Below are 17,491 nucleotides of genomic sequence, written 5' to 3' on the forward strand. Positions count from 1 at the left end.
AAAAAATCATTTCATAGGATTTTTTTCCTGTGTGGATTCCCTGACATTCTTACCACCCCTATTGTTTTTGTAGGATTTATCAACAACATGGATTCTGTGATGAATTGTAAGATTTGATCGCCAACTGAACCTCTTACCACATACCTCACATTTGTAAGGTTTCTCCCCTGTGTGAACCCTCTGATGAGACTGAAGTTGTGAAGACCGACTGAAGACTTTACCACACATATCACATTTGTATGGTTTCTCTCCAGTGTGCACATTCTGATGAAGCTGAAGACTTGAGGCCTGACTGAAGTACTTACCACATTCCCCACACTTATATGGTTTCTCTCCTGTGTGCACCCTCTGATGCATATCAAGATTAAGGTTCCACTTAAAGCCCTTCCCACACTCTTTACATTTGTATGGCTTTTCTCCAGTGTGGACTTTTTGATGAGCTTGAAGGTGTGCACTCCGACCAAAGCTCTTCCCACACTCCTCACATTTGAATGGTTTTTCCCCACTGTGGACTCTCTGATGGGCCAAAAGATTTGATGCCTGCCTGAAGACTTTCCCACATTCTTCACAATTATATGGTTTCTCTCCTGTGTGGATTCTACAATGAATTTTAAGATCAGCTCTACGACTGAATCCCTTTCCACACTCTTCACATTTGTATGGTTTCTCACCAGTATGGATCAGCTGGTGAATCTGCAGTCGTGAACTCTGATTAAAGCCCTGCCCACACTCCTCACACTTATAAGGTTTCTCTATGCTGTGGGCCTTCTGATGGATTTGAAGATAGGAACTTTGACTGAAGCCTTTCCCACATACCTCACATTTATAAGGTTTCTCTCCTGTGTGGACCACTAGATGAACTTGATAATGTGAATTCCTCCCGAACCTCTTCCCACACTCCTCACATTTGTATGGCTTCTCTCCAGTATGCACTCTCTGATGGGCCTGAAGATTTGAATTCAAGGTAAAGCCTTTCCCACACACAGTACATATGTATGATTTCTCTCCAGTGTGGACTCCCTGATGGGCCTGAAGACTTGAAGGCCGACTAAAGCCTTTACCACATTCCTCACATTTATAGGGTTTTTCTCCTGTGTGAACCCTCTGATGAATGTAAAGGTTTGAGCTACAAATGAAGCCCTTCCCACATTCTTCACATTTGTATGGTTTCTCTCCCGTATGAACTCTCTGATGGGACTGAAGATGTGAATTCCGACTGAAGCTCTTACCACATGCATCACATTTGAATGGTTTCTCCCCAGTATGGAGTCTCTGATGATCCTGAAGATGAGAGGCCTGACTGAAGGCCCGCCCACATTCTTCACAATTATAAGGTTTCTCTCCTGTGTGGACCTTGCAATGAACATTCAGTGCTGATCTACGGTTGAAACCTTTCCCACATTGATTACACTTGTATGGTTTGTCTATCATGTGGATTTTATGATGGTTTTGTAAATGTGAGTCTTGACTGAATTCCTTACCACATTCATCACACTTCAGTTTTTCTCCCATGTGAACTCTCTGATCAGGAAGAAATGAGCTATAATGGAAGCCTGTTCCACACTCCATACATGTAAGAGATTTCTCTTCTGATTGTAATTGCTGTTGAAGATCAAAGCTGGAAAGATCACTGGAGGTTTTTTTATACTTGTTACACTGGTAAGGTTCCCGTCCTGTGTGAATCATGCTGTTCTGATCAAATGTCAAAATCTTCATGCTGTCTTTTCCATAATCATCAGATCTATGACATTTTCCACTTGTGTGTGTTCTATAATCATCATGGTGATGTGAAATCCAACTGATGGGGTCAACACCCTGTTTACACTGACACAGTTTTTTTTTCATGGGAATTTGCTGATATCCATTTTGGTAATTCTGTGACGTGGTCAGAAAAGATTTCCTCAGAAAATCGCAGCTTCTCAGAGTCAGAAACTCTGGATTTCTAGTATTGTTGAGATCATCTGCTTTATGATTTAACATATAGTTCTCATATTCAGAAAGTTGAATAGACAGTCCTATCCCTACCTGGTGGGGGGAATCACCTTGTTTATGAAATTGAGAATTATTTATCAAGGGGTCTTGATACATGGTTAAATCATTTGCAATTTGTTGCCAGATTTCCCAACAGGAAAGCTCTTCATTTGATCCTCCATCTTGAACAGTCCTTAACTCACTTTGACTGTTCTCTTCTGTAAGGACAAGGAATTCAGAGATATAGCAGGTGAATTTTTTGTTCAAAGATTCAAGTAACATTTAGAACACAGTATGGAGACTTTAAGGAACCTCAGGATGGCTCATCTTATCTTTTTCACTACATAGAAAGTTTTCTGGTTTACATACTGACAGAAACCAATAAGTGGTCTACTAAGCTCTCAACTAAGCACCACTGAAATCCATTTAAAAATACAACTACTGACATATCTAAATCTTTTTTCAAATTATATATCTTTCCTACTATAATGTAGTATCAATGAGGAAAAATATTTTAGAGCACTCATAGTTTTTTTTTTTTTTTTTTTGGAGACAGAGTCTCACTATGTAGCCCTCAGTAGAGTGCCATGGAGTCACAGCTCACAGAAACCTCAAACTTTTGGGTTTAAGCGATTCTCTTGCCTCAGCCTCCCAAGTAATTGGGACTACAGGAACCCGCCACAATGCCTGACTGTTTTTTTATTGTAGTGTCATTGCTGTTTGGCAGGCCTGGGGCAGGTTTGAACCCTCCGGGTTTGAGCCCCGGTGTATATGGCTGGTGCTCTAGCTGCTGAGCTACAGGCACTGTAGAGTGCTTATAGTTTTATAACCACAGTGCAGAATAGTGCCTGGCAGTTAGCAGATATTCAAGAAATATAGGCACAGATGAATCCCAATTTGATTTCTTTTTTTTTTTGTAGAGACAGAGTCTCACTTTATGGCCCTCGGTAGAGTGCCATGTCCTCACACAGCTCACAGCAACCTCCACTTCCTGGGCTTAAGTGATTCTCTTGCCTCAGCCTCCAGAGTAGCTGGGACTACAGGCGCCTGCCACAACGCCCAGCTATTTTTTGGTTGCAGTTTGGCCAGGGCCGGGTTTGAACCCGCCACCCTCGGTATATGGGGCCGGCACCCTACCGAGCCACAGGCGCCGCCCCCCAATTTGATTTCTAACATTCTCTGTAACTCCAAATTCAAGTTTAAGTTTGAACCATGTCATAGAAACAAAAGAGTTTTAACAAGTAAAGTATTGGAAATACAAAAAAAACTGGAAAATACAGTTTTACTGAGAAGTTGAAAAAATGTATACCTGAGGCAGGGTTACACCAAGGGGGTTAATTTTGAAGAAAAAATCAAAGGTGTTAAAAATCACTTGGAGTGAAAGGAAAGTGATCCTTCTGAGGCTTTTGTACTGTCTCTCTGTTTTTACTTTCCCAAATAAAAGCCAAAATTCAGAGGCTAGGAAAGTATGCTATCTCTTTGAAAGCAAAGTATGAAAAGTTTTTGGATAGAGATATATTACATTTGCCTTTAACAAGAATGTTTTCCAAATTGATAAATGCAGTCTATTAGTGAACTGTGAAATAAATTTAATAATTTGTGATAAGTATTTAGAAAAAAAAAAATAAGAAACCACCAATGAATCATCACACACTGTAGTGGTGTCATTACATAAAATGCCCTCTAATACCATACATATAAACTAAAAAAACAGAAAATGTACATGTGACAATGTAAGAGACATTTCTTTTTATGGATGTGGACTTTAGAAGAAGCAAATAGGATGCAGCTGGGCGAATGCTCTAAGGGAAAGGCTATCTCACAAGCTATTTTCTAAGACTTTTTGTTCTCTAATGTAAGGCATAAGGAAACAGAATTTTATTTTCTTATATAGGGGATTAATAAGAAATAGACATAAGAATTCTTACAAAAATATGCGTGGTGCCTGTGGCTCAGTGGGAGGTTGCTGGCCCATATACTAAGGGTGGCGTGTTTGAACCCAGCCCAGGCCAAATTACATAAAAAAAAAAAAAAAAAAAATAGCCGGCATCGTGGTGGGTGCCTGTAGTCCCAGCTACTCAGGAGGCTGAGGCAGGAGAATTGCCTAAGCCCAGGAGTTGGAGGTTGCTGTGAGCTGTAACCCCATAGCACTCTACCAAGGGCGATACAATGAGACTCTGTCTCTTAAAAAAAAAAAATTCTTACAAAAATAATTCCTCCCCAAATGAATATGCTCTGCCACAAAAGCTCAAAGAAAGTCACATGCTATTCAGTTTGGTTACAACTACAATACTACAGGTTCCCAAGATGTGAATCTATTTGTACAGACGGATAAACAAACATACATACCCAGAGAAATCAGAATTAAGGACCTAAGAAATTAGAATTAGGGGGCTGAGCGAGATGGTTCACACCTATAATCCTAGAACTTTTCGGAGGTTGAGGCAGGTAGATTGCCTGAGCTCAGGAGTTGGAGATCAGCCCAAGTAAGAGCGAGACCCCATTTCTACTACAAAGAGAAAAACTAGCCAGGTGTGGTTGTACACACGTGTAGTACCAGCTACTCAGGATGCTGAGGCAAGAGGATTGCTTAAGCCCAAGAGTTTGAGGTTGCTGTGAGCTATGATGATGCAATAGCACTCCAGCCAGGGCGACAGAGTGACACTCGGTCTCAAAAAAAAAAAAAAAAAAAAAAAATTACTGGTTAGATTTAGTAAATTGGTTTTATGATTTGCTAATGAGAGAGGAATGAAATTTGAAAATGAACAGACAAGGTATGGCAGTATTCTGTCCATTTACAGATCTTTTGTAAAACTCAAATGAAAAACAAACAAAAAAAAAAAACGCAAATGAAAAAGACCTAAAATACCCTGTTCAGAAAGACCAGAAACATCTTGAGTCTCTCCATCCCACAAGAATCAGGAAAGTCAGGTCCCCATACTCAGGGAACCAATCACTGTAAGAGCCTCAAACCCTAAAACTCCAAGGTCGCAAAGATTCTAAAGAGGGAGGCTGCCCTCACCCACTGAGAGCAGGTTCCTAAAGTTCTCAACCATTACATCTTGGTACAGCATCCTCTGGGCAGAGTCCAACAGTCCCAGCTCCTCTTCAGTAAAGGCCACAGCCACATCCTTAAATGTCACTGCTTCCTGAAACAAAAATACATGCCCTCAATCTATAACCAATGTTCAATGGAAAACAGGCAATACAGATGAAGTGGGAAGGATGGGTGGGAAGGTGCTCTGGATTCTAAGCCATTTATAGTAGGTTTCCCAGCCCTTTTTCTCTCTTACTAATGCCATACACTGATTTTCCTCAGTTTTACCAAAAGTGTTGCTAGAAAAAGAAAGCTTTGTATGATGTTTATCTGATGATTGCTCTCAGTGAGTAGTACTGTAAGTAAACTCCCTAGAACTCTAACTTTTGCATCCTGAGCAAAAAAGTTCTTAGTTTTTAATTAATACTGCCAATTTCCCCAGATATGTTTATCAGTTTGGTCCCAACAATGTTTGATTAACACTTGTCTTCCCACTGAAGTGGAAGCAAGGTGAGGAGTAGTGTTATACACGGGAATAATCCAAAAGCAGTGTGATATGTGCCTCTCTCCTCTCCTGTCTTGATATTTCACTTGAATATAATACCTTGACTCTAGATCCTTGGCTTTCCATGTGAACTGGAGCTGATTCCTCTTTTTTTTTTGAGACAGAGTCTCACTATGTCACCCTTGGTAGAGTGCAATGGCATCACAGCTCACAGCAACCTCAAACTCTTGGGCTTAAGCGATTCTCTTGCTTCAGCCTCCCAAGTAGCTGGGACTATAGGTACCTGCCACAAAACCCAGCTATTTTTTGTTACAGTTGTCATTGTTGTTTAGCTGGCCTGGGCCGGGTTCGAACCTGCCACCCTCGGTGTATGTGGCTGTCACCATAACTACTGTGGTGCTATGGGCGCCAAGCCTGATTCCTCATTTTTCACAACACTTTTTCATGTTTAAAATGAAGATAAAGGGTGGCACCTGTGGCTCAGTGAGTAGGATGCTGGCCTCCTATACTGAGGGTGGTGGGTTCTAAACCCAGCCCTGGTCAAACTGCAATAACAAAAAATAGCTGGGCATTGTGGCAGGCGCCTGTAGTCCCAGCTACTAAGGAGGCTAAGGCAAGAGAATTGCCTAAGCCCAAGAGCTGGAGTTGCTGTGAGCTGTGACACCAAAGCACTCTACCAAGCATGACAAAGTGCAACACTGTCTCTGAAAAAAAAGAAGATGATAAAGTTGTCCTGAGGTATGAACAAGTACAACTCCTCTAGCACTACTAGACTTTTTAAACTAAGGTCACATACTACCTTGATTTTTTTTTTTGTGGTTTTTGGCTGGGGCTGGGTTTGAACCTGCCACCTCCGGCATATGGGACCGGTGCCCTACTCCTTGAGCCACAGGCGCCACCCTACATTGATTTTTTTAAAAAAGAAAACAACTCAAATGAAAAAGGATATACCAGTAAATAAGACTGAGGCATGGGAAAAAGTTTAGCAATATTTTTTCTGAATAAAGCAGTTATTAAATCCTGATGCACTGTGTCATATTTGAATATTCTATCAAACACATCCTAGGGCGGGCACAATGGCTTATGTCTGCAATCCTAGCACTCTACGATTGCTTGAGCTTGAAAGTTGGAGACCAGCCTGAGCAAGACTGAGAACTCGTCTCTACTAAAAATAGAAAAACCAGCCAGGTGTTGTGGCATTTGCCTATAGTCCCAAGACTTAGAGGCTGCTGTGAGTTATGATGCCATAGCACTCAACTCCAGGGGCAACAGAGTGAGAGTATGTCTCAAAAGAAAAAAAAAAAAAAAAACTGGGCATTGGGAGGCTGAGGCAAGAGGATCACTTGAGCCCAAGAGTTTGAGGTTGCTGTGAGCTATGTGATAAAACGAGACCCTGTCTCCAAAAACAAAAACAAAAAACATCCTAAGTACTAAATACAGCACATACCTTTTCAATTCTGAATACCTAATATGTTAAAGGACAGCATTTTTCATAAATTGACTTTTTTTGGAAAAATATAGGAAAACCATCACTATAGTTCCTAAAATAGTAAAAACCCTAAACTATCTATATAGAGAAAATAATTTAAAAATTGGGTACCTGTGACTCAGGTGAAGGTAATGAATTATCTCATTTGATTGTTCGTGGTCAGTTACAGATTGAACTCCTTGTTCTACTCTTTTCCCTTCTCACTCATGCACCTCACTAGTCTTAAAAAAGAAAGAAAAAACTGGGTACATAAACTCAATGAGAATGTAACAATTAACAATGAATGTTATATAAAATGAAGAAAAAAAATAGCTTGGCGCCTCTAGCACAGTGGTTACAGTACAGCCCCATGCACCGGGTTCAAACCCAGCCCCGGCCAGCTAAACAGCATTGATGAGTGCAACAAAAATTAGCCGGGCATTGTGGCGGGCACCTGTAGTCCCAGCTACTAGGGAAGTTGAGTCAAGAGAATTGCTTAAGCCCAAGAATTTGAGGTTCCTGTGAGCTGTGACGCCATGGCACTCTACCAAGGGCAACATAGTGAGACTCTGTCTCAAAAAAAAAAAAAAAAAAAAATTAAATTCATTCTGTGTATAAATGCAACTCTATGGCTCTAAGTACATGTGAAGAGATTACAGAAATATAAAAACAGCTGATTTCTAAGTAGAGAAAGGTAGTAAGGTAGAAGACACGACCCCAACCAGCACCTGGCACATTCAACAGTTGCTCAAATGGCTTGACTCTTTGAAAAAGAAAAACATGTGCCCCATCTCTGAATATAAAAATGGCATTTCTGCTAGAAAAGCAAGCTCTACTCACCTTGAACATACTCATTTTTAATTCTTCCTTCTGGGGAAGCACAGAGCCCTAAGAAAGCAGAACTGGAAAAGAAGAGAGAAGTCAATGGAAAACTGTGCAAGTATGTTGCTAATCCCTGTGGCTGCTCCTAGTGAATTAGCCTATGTACTAGTTCCTTGGGATGGCTGCAGAAATGTGGTTTATGAGTAAAAAAATGACATGGATCTCAGATATCCAGCTTACCCCTTTCAGTACACAACCTGTCCGACCACACCAGTGTGTCTGTACTTCCACAGTAGTAATTCTTATTCTGGGTATGGCATACATTAAGACAATATGTAAGAGCAGACTCTGAAACCGATATATGGGTTAAAATCCTGGCAGGGCTACTCACTACTAGTCACCTTGGGGAAATTATTAACATCTCTATACCTCACTTCTGTCACCTGCAAGTGGGAGAGAAAAACAGTCATACCAACTTTGTGGGATTATTTCAAGGTAGAAAGCTCTTAATACTGCCAGTTTTGCTGCAATTGCAGTAAGCAGACGATAGTCTATAGTTTGAAATTATCCTTAAAAATGTGATTTCTGGGCTTGGCACCTGTGGCTCAAGTGGCTAAGGCGCCAGCCACATACACCTGAGCTAGCGGGTTCGAATCCAGCCAGGCCTGCCAAACAACAAGGACGGCTGCAACCAAAAAATAGCCAGGCGTTGTGGCGGGCACCTGTAGTCCCAGCTACTTGGGAGGCTGAGGCAAGAGAATCGCTTTAGCCCAGGAGTTGGAGATTGCTATGAGCTGTGATGCCACGGCACTCTACCCAGGGGGACAGCTTGAGGCTTTGTCTCAAAAAAAAAAAAAAAAAAAAGTGATTTCTACCATTAGACTATTTTAAGATACCTGGAGTTCACAGGTTGTTGTTGTCATGTGAAAGTACATAGGTCATTACAAAAGTTTTGAGGCTGGGTAACCATAGCTCAATGGTTAGAGTGCTGGCCCTATGCACTGGGGGTGGCGGGTTCAAACCCAAACTGGGCCTGCTGAACAAACAAAAAAAAAAGTTTTGAGATACACAAAAATTAAGAAATGTAAAATCTGCCTGGATGGAAACAAATGAAACCCTCCCGGCAACATCCATAAGCCAAGCAAGTTGAAACCTGAGCTGGTGAAGCAGAAAGGACGCTGTCAACTATGTTTCTTGGAAGTGAAATAATGGACAACAACACAGTCTCAAAATTTTCATATGTGATGTAGATTATACTTCTGAAAATCTCTTGCTGTTTTTCTAATAATTTACTCCCTTGACACTTAACTTAATAAAACCTGATACCACAATTAAAAGCAAGTTTGATAGCTCATACCAAATTTGAATAAAAAAGAGTCCATGCTGTTGTAAATTAAGTAATGTACAATAAGTGGGTGAGAACAGAAAGTTCCTCTTATAGCATTAACACATAAACTTATAAATGAAGAATGAGAGACAACTAGAAAACCATCAATGGATGCTAAAAATTGTAGTTCGATGAGGAATAAGATAGTTATACAGCCTCAAAGTATTAACTGTAAAAGGAAAAAAGATAACCTGGTAAGACACCTTATCCAAAGGGACAAAGTTAACAAACTCACAAACCAACATGACTCCTTCTATAATGCACCAAGAAAGACACCTCACCACTTTTGTGGTACCACTGACGATAACGCATTGCCTGAATTTAATCATGTATATACAATGAACCAAAAAATAGGAACATTTAACAAAATAATTTGTCCATACTCTATAAAAATATCAAAAGCAAAAAAGAAAAATAAAATTTAAGGAGTTGGCTGGGCCCAGTTGCTCACACTTGTAATCCTAACATTCTGAGAGGCTGAGGCAGGCAGATTGCTTAAGCTAGGAAGTTCAAGACAAGGCTGAGCAAGAGCAAGACCCCATCTCTACTAAAAAGAGAAAAACTAGCCAGGTGTGGTGCTACACACGTGTAGTACCAGCTACTCAGGAAGCTGAGGCAAGAGGACTGCTCAAGTCCAAGAGTTTGAGGTTGCTGTGAGCTATGACACCATGGCACCCTACCAAGGGTGTCAAAGTGAGACTCTGTCTCAAAAAAAAAAAAAATCTAAGGAGTCATTTCAAATACAATGACTAATGAAACAAAAAGTAAGTGCAATGTATTCAATTAGGCTGGGCCTTGATCTGTCTCAAAGACTTTATTGAGAAAACAAATTTAAATGTGAACTGTAAATTAGATAATAGTGTATTATTGATGTGATTAATTTCATTTTGATCACTACCTCTAGCTTACTCTTAAATGCTTCAGCAAAAAGCCAAAAACAAAATGTAAGTACGATGAAGTTGTGAAAGGGGGAAAAAAATAGCCCTGACAGCTAATAGCAACAGCCAGAACTTGGTGTTTTCAATTTATCAATAAGAATCAGCCAGGGCCACTCAGTGATCATGGTAAACAAGAAAGAACAAGACTGTCTGTAACACAGAGACAAATACATTCTGCAATGGCAAAAATAACTACATAACTGTCTCTCCCAGCGAGCACAAGTGACTACTTCACTGAAAGTGACAAATACAGTCTAATCTTGTTTTCCTACCACCTATGTAAAAATTACTACAATTGCTCCACTTACTAATAGTACCCAACCCAGAACAAAGTCTCACTGCCTTTAACTTTCCTCAACTCAACTAATATAAGCCAAAACCCCTTAACCAGCCCCTCCTAATTAGCTCTTAACCAAGATATCCCATGCATGATTCCCAGTGGTGTGTGTGTGTGTGTCTTTGGTTACAGGTATGTTCCTGGTGGTATGTGGCTATGGTCACCAACAGAACAAATATGCAAAATGTAAACAATTGGTGAATCTGGGTTAAGAGCATATGAAACTCCTATGTTATTTTCTGCAACTTTCCTGTAAGCTTAAAATTATATAAAATTTAAAAAAGAAACCACAAAGTAGTCATAGTAATAACAACAGTAATAATAACAATTGTAATGGCAATATGATGACAATTTTGGCAATAACATCTAACATTACTTAATAGTAACTAGTATCTGATATTCCCACTTTTGGTAGAAGTCCTCTAATACAAAAGAGGGCAATGAATCCACTATCCAAAGCCTGGGAGAAACATATCTTCAGGACTTCTGAGTCTCTCCATTTTGACTTTAGACCTCTAGCTGCCTTGTGCTCATGTCATGATTTTGCATAGACACTTGACAGTTAACAATACTTAGTGGAAAGGAAAAATCACTGGACTGAGTACTGTTCTAATATGGCTAGCTCAGTTTTACCTGTGACCTCTGGCAGGGTCAATTTGCTAGACCTGAATTTACAAATAGGACCCTTTCAAACTTGAAATATGCACAGAAACGACCTTGAGATCTTGCTGAAATGCAGATTCCTGGGTCCTAACTACAAAAATCCTAAATCAGAAGATCTTGGGTGGCGCCCAAGAATGGGCATTTCTACTCAGGTGATGCCAATACTACTACTTTATGGATCACAGTGTGAGTAGGACTACAGTGTACTATCAGTCCCAAACAGCTCCAACTAAATAAAAATATGCACAAGAATAACCTTACAAAAAGCACCATAATATTAATAATTGCTCTTTCTACACACTGAGGTTATGGGTAATTTAAGTTTTTTAAAAATGCATTTCTGTATCTTCAGAATTTTCCATGATTTACATGTTACCTCTGTAACATTATTTGAATTTTTTTTTTTAGAGACAGAGTCTCAGTTTGTTGCCCTCGGCAGAGTGCCATGGCATCACAGCTCACGGCAACCTCCAGCTCTTGGGCTTAGGCAATTCTCTACAGGTGCCCGCCACAACGCCCAGCTATGTTTTGTTGCAGTTTGGCAGGGGCCACCTTCAAACCACCACCCTCGGTATATGGGGCCGCCCCATTAATTTGAAATTTTAAAAATAAAATCCGTTGAGAAAACTATTTTTTAAAACTCAGGGAATAGCCCAAACCCTGCTCTCAAAGTTTCTACAGTGAAATCTCAACTTGTTTTCACGATACTAGCCAGTTTTCTGACTCAAAGAGAATATACCAAAGAGACCATGAACTCAAGTTCAGACTCAAACTACCTAAGCTCCAATGTTCGCTCTGCCTCCTACTAGCAGGATGACTATGGGAAAGCTAACACCACTACTTCTGAGAGCCACGATGCGGTGGAAAGGTGTCTTTAGAATAGGATTTAGCAACTAGTGCTTCATTATAATCACTTCCCATGCTCGAGTACATGGCCCACATATTCTCTAATTTGCGTAAATATCTTCTTGGCAAAAGGAAATGACAAGTCTTACGTGGGGCTCTGCTGCCCCTCCTCCTCCGAGCAGGGCTCTTTGAGAAGTCTGGACCAGGAGAAGGAAAGATGGTTGTGAAATACCAGTGTTGTGTCTCCATCCAAGATAAATCACGGTGTATATTACCTCCAGGAACAGCTAAAAGCAACGCCTCATTCCTAAAAAAGGTCAGGGTTAGGGGCAAACCGGATTCATATGCTCACTGAAGCTCATTTTAAGCTTTTTGTACTATCTCTTTTTCTCAAAACATCACCCTAGGAAGCTATTGCTTTTATTTTCCATTTATAGAACATCAAACGAGAACATAGAGATACCGTATGTGATACCGTAAGAAGGGGTAGGGTGCCTCGTAGGTGGGGAAGTCGGGTTGGGGACAGGGCAGCCCGGACACCCTCAAACCTGGCGAAACCTGATCCGGGTTGGCCTAACCGGGTAAACCCCCAGCGTAAAGAAACCCAGCCCGGGGAAACACAAAACAGCACCCTCGCGACTCAAACCTCCGCATTTAGCTGATCTTCCTTTTTCACCCCAAACGAAAAGTCCGATAGCTGTTGGCCCCAAATACATTTCCGGGAAGTTTGAAAGATTTCTGTGGAGATGATTTCAACCATCAAAAACCAAGGAAATGATGGCTGCTACGTCGTCTTACAGTGGCGGAAGTGCCCGCGACTAGCAGGAGCTTCCGGACTACACTTCCCAGAATTCTCCGGCACCGCCTCCCTAGCGTGGGAAGGGCCTGCGGATGCAGTCGGACCTACGCTTCCCAGAACTCCGCAGAGGAAAACATTTACGTCTGGGTTTACTGTAGTTTAAGAGTGGGAGACTACATGGCCCTCTAGATTACATGTCACAAAATGCTAGAGGAAGGAGAAAAACTGACAACAGTACAGCCCTCCAGGAATACGCTTTCTGAACGTCCTAGACTTCTGGGGCAGAAGTGGTCAACTACTCTGAGCGCCTGTTTTCATTTCCCAGAATCCCTCCCTTCTCTTTAGATATTGTTAAGGTCTTAATGTTTGTATTCTTGCCTGCCCACCCACATTTGTGCTGAAATCTTGACTCCCCGGGTGATAGTGCTGGGAAATAGAGCTTTGGGGAGTAATTAGATCGCATGACGAGGATTGGTGCTTTTATAAAAGAGGCCTGAGGGAGTCAGCTGTGTGAACACAGCCAGGAGAACCATTCATGAACCAGAAAGTGGGCCCTCACCGGACACTGAATCTACTAGTGCTTTGATCGTGGATTCCCCAGCCTCCAGAATAGTGAGAAATAAATTTCTGTTGTTTACTCTACCCATTTATGGTATTTTGTTATAGCAACTTGAATAGACTAAGACAGACATAGTCCAGGAGTCAAAGGGACGTAAGTCCGTTGCCTATCACAGAGTCTTCCTGGTAAACTCCAGAAAGCTTCATCATAGAAAGGCAAAAGGGAACTGGACCTTTTTTCGTAGGGATTGAAACCACATGTCAAATCCCTGAGATTGCATAAATGTGGATGTGTTTTGCTCGTATATTCTGGCCTTCAAAAGAGCAAATAAAAATCTTAGAGAGAAAAATATCAACCTAGGCCTCAAATTATTTCTATAATTTTTAAAGTTGTAATATTAACATTTGACCAAGTGAACATTAAGAAAAAAAGCATTACTTGACATACTGAGGACATTTCATAATAATAAAAGTTTAACTTGCTATAAACTAATCAGTTCCTATTTTATAAAGCAAAAATTCACAGAACCATGAAAATAGAGATACAGACTCACATGTATAGAGTGAAATGTTGAGCCTTAAATGCATATATTAATAGAAAGGGGCTGTGCCTGGTAGCTCATGCCTGTAGAGGCCTTGCCTCTACAAAAAAAAATTGAAGGCATCATAGTCCCACCCCCTAGGGAGGCTGAGACAGGGAATTGCTTAAGCCCAGGAGTTTGAGGTTGCAGTGAGCTATTATGACGCCATTGCACCCCAGCCTGAGTGACAAGAAAGACCCTGTCTCTAAAAAAAAATTAAAAAATAAGTGCTGATAGAGAAGCTGGTATGTGCTTCATAAAACTGAAGAATAGAGAAAAAATAAATAAAAATAAGTACAATAATTACTTATGGAGTGGCAATATGCCATGGAGGGGAAAAAAGGTGAATAAATACTTTAAATTATTTTGTTGTTTTATATCCAAGATTTCAATTTCAATTTACCTGTAATGGAAAGAAATTCTATGCTGTGTTGCCTTATGCCAGTTCTTAGAGGGTGTTTCCACAAAGAGTTTAGAACATACAGAATAAAGATATCGAAATCCTGTCATTGTTGGTGCTGTGGCTGGAAGTTACTGTGCGGTGGCGACTAAGGAGGCTGTGGTGGCCGCGGCGGCGGCTGAGGCGGCGACGGAGGAAACAGAAGATGGCAGATTTCTTGAAAGGATTGCCTGTCTACAACAAAAGCGATTTTAGTCGATTTCATGCCGATTCCGTGTACAAAGCCTCCGTGGGTAACCGACGTCCCTCAGCCTACCTGCCCACTCGAGAGTACCCGTCCGAACAGATCATCGTGACATTCTCCTGCGCTACCTACATCAGCAGTGGGACAAAAAGAACGCCGCCGAGAGACCAGGAGCAAGTGGAACTTGGAGGCGAGAGCTCGGCGCCCCCTCGCAAGGTGGCACGGACCGACAGTCCAGACATGCACGAGGACACTCAAGACTCACTCCCTACAGACGCCTTGGCCCTGTCTGCTCCTCAATGGCCCGCCTGCCTGTCTGCCGTGTGTAAGGACCCCGCCCGCCTCCCTGCTGACCCACCCACACCCTGCCATCCGCACCACTTCCATCCTCGTAGGAGCTGATGTATTTATTTTCCTTGAGTTTATATTTATGTTGTAACATGTATCAAGCGTTGGTTAAAGGGGATACCAGACCCAGAAGTATGATGTTGGTAGATGCTTTAAAAAATAAAAATAAAAAAACAGTAACATTGTTCCTCACCCTTCTTCCCACCCTTGCCCCCACCACTTCCTCCTTCCTGCCCCTCCAGAGAACCAGTGTCTGTGAGGGTTTCACACTAGGGGTTCGGCTGTGGCCGTGCAGCAGGGGCAGGTGGCCTTGCCCCCCTGGACAGCTGAGCAGCCTTCTCCCCACTCCCACCCATCGGTGCAGGCCTTTGAGACTCTGCCACGGGGAACTATTCCATGCCCAGACCTCACTCTGAGCATTAGTGCAGAAGTCGGCCCTTCCCGATCTTACTCCAGTCATTTTATCAAGGACTAGTGGGTGCTCTGTGGCCACCCCAATAAAAGGTTCTTTCCTAAAAAAAAAAATCCTGTCATTGTCAGTCCATTCACTTACAGATAGTTTTCAATATTAGAGATGTGATCAGCCAAGCCAAAACTACGATCGTAGGAAAAATGATGAGATTCTTTTGCATGATAAATTCATATAATGAAAAGGAAGTGAGTTCTGTTCTAGAACTAACAACATTAATCATAATCAATAAATCAAAGGTGTGGATGTTTTTGGAATCTGGTTTCAAAGCAATTTGTTCTAAATAGACATCTTCAAAACAAGTGAGGAATTTTTAATAGGAATTGGGTATAGAATGAGCACACAATTTCACAATTTTTTTTTTGAAGCAGAGTTTCACTCTGTCACCCTCAGTAAAGTTCTGTGAGATCATAGCTCACAGCAACCTCAAATGCTTGGGCTCAAGTGATTCTCTTGCCTCAGCCTCCCTCCAAGTAGCTCGGACTACAGGCACCCACAACAATGCCCAGCTATTATAAGACATGAGGTTTTGCTTTTGCTCAAGCTAGTCTCAAACTCATGAGCTCAGGCAATCCACCTGCCTCAGCCTCCCCCAGTGCTAGGATTACAGGCATGAGCCACCATGCCGGGCCTCACACATTTTTTTTTTTGTATTTATTTTTTCAGACAGAGTCTCACTTTGTCACCCCTGGTAGAGTGCTGTGGCATTATAGCTCATGGACTCAAACTCTTGGACTTAAGGGATCCCCTTGCCTCAGCGTCCTGAGTAGCTGGGACTACAGATGCCCACCTAGGTTTCCTATTTGCATAAGAGATAGGGTCTCACTCTTGCTCAGGCAGGTCTCCAACTCTTGAAATCGGGCAATCCACCTGCCTTGGCCTCCCACAGTAATAGAATTACAGGCATGAGCCACTGGGCCTGGCTAAGAGATTTTTATTTTTGTAGAGATAAGAGTCTCACTTTTTTTTTTTTTTTTTTTTGTAGAGACCGAGTCTCACTGTACCGCCCTCGGTAGAGTGGTGTGGCATCACACAGCTCACAGCAACCTCTAACTCTTGGGCTTACGCGATTCTCTTGCCTCAGCCTCCTGAGCAGCTGGGACTACAGGCGCCTGCCACAACGCCTGGCTATTTTTGGTTGCAGTTTGGCGGGGGCTGGGTTTGAACCGGCCACCCTCGGCATATGGGGCCGGCGCCCTACTCACTGACCAACAGGCGCCGCCCAAGAGTCTCACTTTATTGCCCTCGGTAGAGCGCTGTGGCCATCACACAGCTCACAGCAACCTCCAACTCCTGGGCTTAGGAGATTCTCTTGCCTCAGCCTCCCAAGTAACTGGGACTACAGGCGCCCACCACAATGCCCGGCTATTTTTTTCTTGCAGTTTGGCTGGGCCATTTGAACCTGCCACCCTCAGTTTATGGGGCCTGCACCCTACCCACTGAGCCACAGGCACTGCCCCTGGCTAAGAGATTTTTTTTTGCAGCTTTTGGCTGGGGCTGGGTTTGAACCTGCCACCTCTGGCATATGGGGCCAGCGCTGTACTCCGTTGAGCCACAGGCGCTGCCCCTGGCTAAGAGATATTTTTAAAAAAATTCTTTCAGGGGCAGTGCCTGTGGCTCAGTGGGTAGGGCACCGGCCCATATACCGAGGGTGGCAGGTTTGAACCTGGCCCTGGCCAAACTGCAACAAAAAATAGCTGGGCCTTGTGGCGGGCACCTGTAGTCCCAGCTACTCAGGAGGCTGAGGCAGGAGAATCTCCTAAGCCCAGGAGTTGGAGGTTGCTATGAGCTGTGATGCTACCACATTCTTCTGAGGGGGATAAAGTGAGATTGTCTCTAAAAAAAAAAAAAGAAAGAAAGAAAAGGAAATAGCTTTTTCCTCTTGACTATGAACCACAATCAAAAGCAAAAAGGATAGGCCCAGTAGGTCATATCTGTAATCCCAGCAATTTCCGAGGCTGAGGTGGGAGATCACTTGAGGTGAGCACTGAGAGTTGCCCAGGTTCATCTTGAACTCCTTAGAGAGGACTACAATGAGCTATGATCATGCAACTGCACTCCAGCCTGGGTGAAAAGAGGTAGACACTACCTCTAAAACTAAACAAAGAACAAACAAAA

At 42.3% G+C, this 17,491-nt stretch overlaps 1 protein-coding gene and 1 pseudogene across 4 annotated transcripts in view; one reads left to right on the top strand and one right to left on the bottom strand.

Moving 5' to 3' along the window:
• The window catches only part of LOC128596650 (zinc finger protein 226-like), a 27,793-nt gene continuing 10,302 nt past the window's right edge, over positions 1-17,491 (bottom strand). The window contains exons 1-4 of one of the 4 annotated variants that reach the window (XM_053606242.1): positions 12,621-12,758; positions 7,822-7,883; positions 4,994-5,120; positions 1-2,189 (exon numbers count right to left, since the gene is read on the bottom strand). In XM_053606242.1, the coding sequence (XP_053462217.1) occupies positions 7-2,189; positions 4,994-5,120; positions 7,822-7,836 (2,325 nt within the window). In that variant the 5' untranslated portion in view covers positions 7,837-7,883; positions 12,621-12,758 and the 3' untranslated portion in view covers positions 1-6. Of the gene's footprint in view, positions 2,190-4,993; positions 5,121-7,821; positions 7,884-8,699; positions 8,825-12,123; positions 12,759-17,491 lie in introns of those variants that run through there. The other 3 variants (XM_053606244.1, XM_053606243.1, XM_053606245.1) reach the window with 3 other exon arrangements.
• Positions 14,516-16,459, top strand: LOC128596651 (DET1- and DDB1-associated protein 1-like; annotated as a pseudogene).

This window comes from Nycticebus coucang, chromosome 10 (assembly GCF_027406575.1).
Source record: "Nycticebus coucang isolate mNycCou1 chromosome 10, mNycCou1.pri, whole genome shotgun sequence".
Classification (NCBI taxonomy): Eukaryota; Metazoa; Chordata; class Mammalia; order Primates; family Lorisidae; genus Nycticebus; species Nycticebus coucang.